A 6,337-nucleotide genomic window follows, 5' to 3' on the forward strand; every position below is an offset into this window, starting at 1 on the left:
CCAAGAACTACACAAGTAAAAGGGTACAAGACTTGAAAATATGCAATCTAAACTGTTACTTTTAGAAAGGCTGCAATAATCTGTTTGTTTGCATGTAAGAATGGAGTTTTTTCAACAGTGTGAGCAACTTCTAGGGTTACAGAAGTACTGGTTTAATTGGATAATTCAAAGATATTGCTTTGCATTTCCTCTCTGTCTAATGGTGTTCTCCTACTTGAACTCTAAAAGCTTCATAGTTATCATCATTACCTTAACAAGACCAGAGCAAAGGCTTTACAAAAGTGTTTGTATGGCCTGAACGTCACTTTTTATCTTATTTTGACTCCAAACTTTAAGGTATTATAATCCTGGTTCATCCTCCCCAAGACAGACTATATAGATTGCCTACTTAGAAGACTTTGAAATTGATTTTTCCCAAGAGAAAAGGCCTCTTAATAATGATGCAGAGGAAGAAGTTCATAAATTAAGACCGATTCTGACATTAACCCTCTATGGCATTGTGTTGCCCTCAGGCAACAAACCACTATTTTGGCCCACACACCGCCCCTTTAAAGTTTTTTTAAGTAAAACATCACATAAAAAATCTGATGATATGTCTGTGACCAATGAAATTTGAGCTGGGCGTGGCTTTGACCTTTGTCTTGGGGTGAAACAATCCTTTTTTTGGACCGCAGCTGACTTGGACACACCGCTAGCAGAAGGTAAGATAAATTTCACTTTTTTACATGTTTAAATTTAAATAATTTTGTATAAATAATATCTGTGATGTGCATGAATAAGTGAAAAAGCATATTTGATTGAGTAAAGACACCTTTTGTCTTCATTTATATACTAAAATGGCAGTTTTTCATTCGTTGCCTCAGGGCAACATTGTGCAGTTAGTCCACTTTTGTGTGAACTATAACATGCTCATGGATGGAGATGTGTAGGGATATGTAGTTATCAACATAATCAATTTTTTTCTGTACTATCTACTATTACTCATAGGAAATGGATGCACAAAGATTTTATGGGCGTAAGGAGCATGATCAAGCGGTTAGGCTCATTCCTTCTGACAGTGAGGACAGTGAGCTTGAGGAGAGTGACAGTGAGGAAGAGTGGACTCCAAAATCAGGTTTGAGGGAGAGTTAGGAGATCAGGGTTCAGTCAATAGAGTAACATACTGTATGGAATGAGCATGTATGTGCGTTTGTACATAAGTGAGTGAAGAGAGGTATATATAACCTATTCTAATTTTATGCTTACTGGTTTCTTTTGAAAACAGATGACCTGCCTGATGACAATGAGTCTGTGGATGAAGAGGAAAATGAAGAGGATGAAGTATCACAGGAAGCTGTTCCACGCTTACCTCGTTGGAGAACACCCCACAGTGCCAATATCACTGATTACCCAGAATGGCAGGCCAGTCTTCCAAAATCAGATCATATCAATTCCCCCTACAAATACTTCAAGATGTTTTTTTCTGAAGACATTCTGGAAGTAGTTCTAGAGCAGTCAAATTTATATGCCATTCAGTGTGACACCAACAAGCCCCTTAACCTCACTAAAAAAGAACTGGAACAATTTATGGGTACAGCAGTATACATGTCATTGTTTGGATTACCAGGCACCCGCATGTTTTGGAACAAAGCCACCCGAGTGTCCCAGGTAGCTGACACCATGGCACTAAACAGATGGGAGTTCATTAAAAAATCCCTGCACTTCAACAACAATGAAGTGAGACAACGAGAAAATATTGATCCACTCCACAAAATCCGACCACTGGTCACTCATCTTACCTCAAAGCTGCAGACAATACCAATGATTGAGAAGTTGGCTGTGGATGAGCAGATGGTCCCTTTCAAGGGAAGAAATAGACTCAAGCAATACCTGCCAGCTAAGCCAAAGAAATGGGGCTACAAGATATTCATCTTGGCTGGCTCTGATGGTGTCCCGCACAATTTTGAGATTTACACGGGGAGAGTTGTGCAACCACCTGAGCTGCCAGATGTAGGAGCAAGTGGCAATGTTGTCCTCCGCCTGGCCCAGCCAATACCCAGACAGCAGAACTACAAGGTGTTCTTTGACAACTGGTTCACGAGTGTCCCTCTCATTCTCACACTTGCTCACCAGGGAATTCACTGTACTGGTACTGTTCGTAGCAACAGACTACCAGGTGTCAACTTGATGTGTGATGTTGAGTTGAAGAGAACTGGGCGTGGATCTTTTGAACAGAAGATCGCCATGGTTGGAGAAACCACCTTGCATGCTGTGAAATGGTATGATAACCGTTCAGTCAGTCTTCTCAGCAATTACATTGGAGCACACCCAGTCACCGACGTTGATAGGTGGGATGGCAAGCAAAAAAAAATCATCAAAGTTCCCTGTCCTGCTGTGGTGAGAGAGTACAATAAGAATATGGGTGGAGTGGATCTGCTGGACTCCCTCATTGCACTGTACCGCAACAAAATCAGGTCGAAAAAGTGGTACCATCGGCTGATGTTCCACTTTATCGACATGACCATCGTGACTGCCTGGCTGCTCTACAAGAGAGACTGCAGCAGCACTGGGATGAGAAAAGAGGAACAGATGAGGCTTTATACATTCAAGTCATATATTGCAGAAAGCTTGTGCAAAAGTGGAAAGAATCTGGAGCGTTAGAGAGGTCGTCCCAGTTCCACAATTGCTGGGGAGTACGAAGAGAAGAGGAGAAGAGGACCTACTACACCTATCCCGGTCCCTGATGTGCGTCTGGATGCCACAGCCCACTGGATGGTCATGGATGAAAAGAAAGGGAGATGCAAGGTACCAAGATGCAAAGGTACACCTAAAGCCAAGTGCCAAAAATGTGACGCCCACCTTTGTTTCACATCCACCAGCAACTGCTTCATGAGGTTCCATACAGAATAATACAAACTGTACTTTGTAAAAAAGAGAAACACGGAGCCATTCAGTACCCCACAGGAACATGTATTTGGAAACATAAACACACACTGCATCTAATCTCTAATGCACTAATTGATAAACCATTTGTGGCTGTTTGTTGAAAGGAAACTTGTTGAAATTGTTGTTGTTGAAATTAAACTTCTTCTAATGTGTTTATTGCTTGTTTGTTAATCATTCCACTTAAAGAAAACCTTGGCGTTTTAGTACCCTCATAGCATGTTGTTGCCCTGAGACAACAAACCAAAATCTGGTGGGGGTGGCAGGGTGGAGCACATTTTCTGATTGATATATTATAAAGACCCCCTCAAACTCCCAAAACTAGGGTGAAATATTTTTTTCCTCATAAAATAAAAATTCATGCCATAGAGGGCTAAATTTGGAGAATAGGATGAGATTGAGGATTAACTAATTCCAAATGTAGATGAGTCCAGAGGCCAGCCTGGAGGCAATGAGCCCCAGGTGCCAGAACAGACCCAGTAGCAGCTAGAACATTAAGAAATGTCGATGTAAAAATTTAAACCGGGTCAATGGTTCAATGGACGGCAATTATTCCTTTACTTTTCATCCCAGATTTCCAATAGGAAATTATTGTGAATTCCAATTATTTCTCAGCAAACGTGGATATTCAGAGAGAATATTTAGATAATGAGATGGAACAAAGCTCTTTATTGCTTGTCCTTGTTGGATATTTTTATTTTTCATGGCCTTTTCAAGCATCACACAATGAAATGCATTATTATTGCAACACATATCCAATAAAAAATCAGTTAAATTTTGTGTATACTGAACTTGTTGAAGTTCTAAGTAAAATTAAGTGATTAATCAGTTGCTATTTCTTTTTTATCACTTTTATGCTTATAGAGAAAATGTGTACTCCATAATCCAAAATAAAAACAGTGGGGGTACAACTACATCAATGATTAAGCAGTGAGCAACATCCATTTATATCTCAGTGATGTTGCTAAGGTATTAATGGAAATTCTGAATGAGCTGCAGAGATTAACTTCCAGGTAGGAGTATTTCTTGACTTGAAAACGAATAGTGCCAAATCTGACCTTCATGGTAAAGTGATGTAATGAAAGCCACTGTTAACACAAATCAATAAGAAGTCCCCTCTGTAATTTGTAACAAGCCATTTAGGAAGGGGAGATCTGACCATATGAGATCAACACCAAGCTTTCATCGCACATACAAAGTGGTACATGACTAAACACACCACACACACAATGAAAGATGGTGGTGAAGCCATGTTTTAAAGAAGAGACAGGAAAACTGCTCAGAGATTATGAGAAGGAACTGAATGCAGAGAAATCCTGAAAACAAACAAACAAAAAAAACCTGGATGCACAGGTTCATCTCCCAGGAGGACAAGGACTCTAAAATTATAATGTGTGTGAATCCAGGTTAGAATTCGTGGCCTGTAATTTTATGTCTACATACCCTTTCAACCCAATCTGACCTGAGTTCATTTGCAAAGAAAAACTGACGAATGTATCAGTATATAGTTGCTTAGACGTGGAGGAGACAAATCCCTTGAAAATCACACATTTTCCTTCCACTACATTGTATTGTATAAACTCATAATAAAACATTGAGGTTTGTGGCTGCAACATGAAAAATGTAAATAAAAAACAACAATAAAGACTTCTTGTCTTTTACTATTAGAACTATGAAAGTGTAACCAAGAAGATTGTGTAGGAATTAGAAAAGTGATAATCTTTGCTGATGATGTTGTTCTTTTAGCAATGTAACAAAAGGATGTCTAGCTTATTCATAAGCAGTTTATATCCAAGTGTGATGCATGTGGAACAGGTATCAGCCCAAACATCAAAAGTGTTCCTAGTATGAAATATAAAGTTGCTTGTCTTTATGCATAGAGAAACTGGGGAATTTAGTGTTTGGAGGTTGAAAGAGAACTGGATGATGAGGTCTGCCTTACATTGAGTTATACTTCTATTAAAGATGGAGCAGATCCATGCAGTTTGGATAACGACTGAAAGAATAAGAATGAATCCAAGTGGCCGGAATTGATTTTCTCTACAGGAGGCTGCAGGGATTTGCACTTGGCTTCTGAATAAGAACTTCAGGAAGCTGTAATGAGCCCAAAGCAGACCTGCTGTTCTTCCACTCCCATGGGAGTCAATTCAGGACTTTCAGGCACCAGATGAGCTTAAAGAAGTGATCAGATTTAGATCCAGATACACAATTTTAATTCCAAGGATGAAATGATTTGCTTCAGTGCTCCGCAAGAGGTAAACAAGTTGAAAAGTAAATGAAACAAAATGCATACATAACCTCAGCAATTATAGAAAAGGACAAGATATATATTTACAGTTTGAGCTGTCACATAGGGGAGAGGTAAGCTATATGTTGTTAGCTATGGGTAAGACTAATTTCTTGAGGAATATAGTGATGCATAACGAAAAAAGATTTCAGCTTTTTAATAAAAGAAAACAGCTTCTACAATCGACCAACACAGTATGGAGGGACTGTGAGATATTGTTTAATATCTGTTAACTGGTAAGCCTCAAAATTGCAATTCAAAGTGGTGGTTCCATTGTTTGTCAAACCAAACATCCTACATTCAAAAAATGATTGACTCACTGCTGTGTTGTGGTGATATATTGTACACAGGCAAACAAAGTCCTACGTCCAAAAACTTGAAGGTTGCATTTCATGGTTTATTTATGCAGATTATCAAGCAATAAATATAGATCCATCTTTCTATTGTGCCCACCTGCATATCCTACTCTGGTAAAACAGTCGTACTGTAAGGATTTGGTTGTTTTTGTGTGTTTATTTAGGTTTGTGTTTTGTGGAGTCTCTGTGTTGTCCCATCTACCCCTTGATTAGTAACACCTGTTCCTTGTTTCTCCTGATCGTCTCCCTGTGTATTTAAATCAGGGGTTGGCAAACCGGTGTCCTGCAACTCTTAGATGTCTCTCTGGTCCAGCACACTTGAATCCAATAGCTGAATCACCTCCTAAGTGCAGTCAGAGTTCTGCTAATGACCTCATTATTTGACTCAGGTGTGTTGAAGTAGAGATGCATCTAAAAGTTGTAGGAGACCGACCTTCAAGGCCTGGAGTTACCCACCCCCGATTTAAACCCACCTGTGTTCCTGGTTCTTTGTCAGGTCCTTGTCTAATCTGTCTAATCTGTCTCGTCAAGCTGTCCAGTCTGACGTCTTGTCTGCTGCCAGTTATTTTGTAACCAGTTGCTACCAGAATTTGAGCTTTTAGCCTCCCGCTCAATCTGTGCTGCCTGGACTTTAGATTTGTATTTTCTTCATTTAAACATCATTCTTTTGTTCCAACCTGGGTCCTCGGCATCATCCTCACCATCTCTTCACTGCACATCATGACTCATAGGCCCACCCCAGTGCATGCTGGTTCTATACTGGTCCCTATTC

General features: G+C 39.8%; 1 protein-coding gene across 1 annotated transcript; it reads left to right on the top strand.

The window, feature by feature from the left end:
• The first annotated feature begins 990 nt into the window (after positions 1-990).
• Positions 991-2,640, top strand: LOC111609730 (piggyBac transposable element-derived protein 3-like). Its single transcript, XM_023339787.1, has 2 exons — positions 991-1,114; positions 1,265-2,640. The coding sequence occupies exons 1-2, from the start codon at positions 991-993 to the stop codon at positions 2,638-2,640; spliced, it is 1,500 nt and encodes a 499-aa protein (XP_023195555.1).
• The last annotated feature ends 3,697 nt before the right edge of the window (positions 2,641-6,337 follow it).

This window comes from Xiphophorus maculatus, chromosome 9 (assembly GCF_002775205.1).
Source record: "Xiphophorus maculatus strain JP 163 A chromosome 9, X_maculatus-5.0-male, whole genome shotgun sequence".
Lineage (NCBI taxonomy): Eukaryota > Metazoa > Chordata > Actinopteri > Cyprinodontiformes > Poeciliidae > Xiphophorus > Xiphophorus maculatus.

Bases quoted from the DNA above. Each gene is read 5' to 3' on its own strand.
- LOC111609730 (XM_023339787.1), top strand. From the start codon at position 991: ATGGATGCACAAAGATTTTATGGGCGTAAGGAGCATGATCAAGCGGTT. The intron at 1,115-1,264 runs GTTTGAGGGAGA...TTTTGAAAACAG, and splicing joins AGAGTGGACTCCAAAATCAG to ATGACCTGCCTGATGACAAT.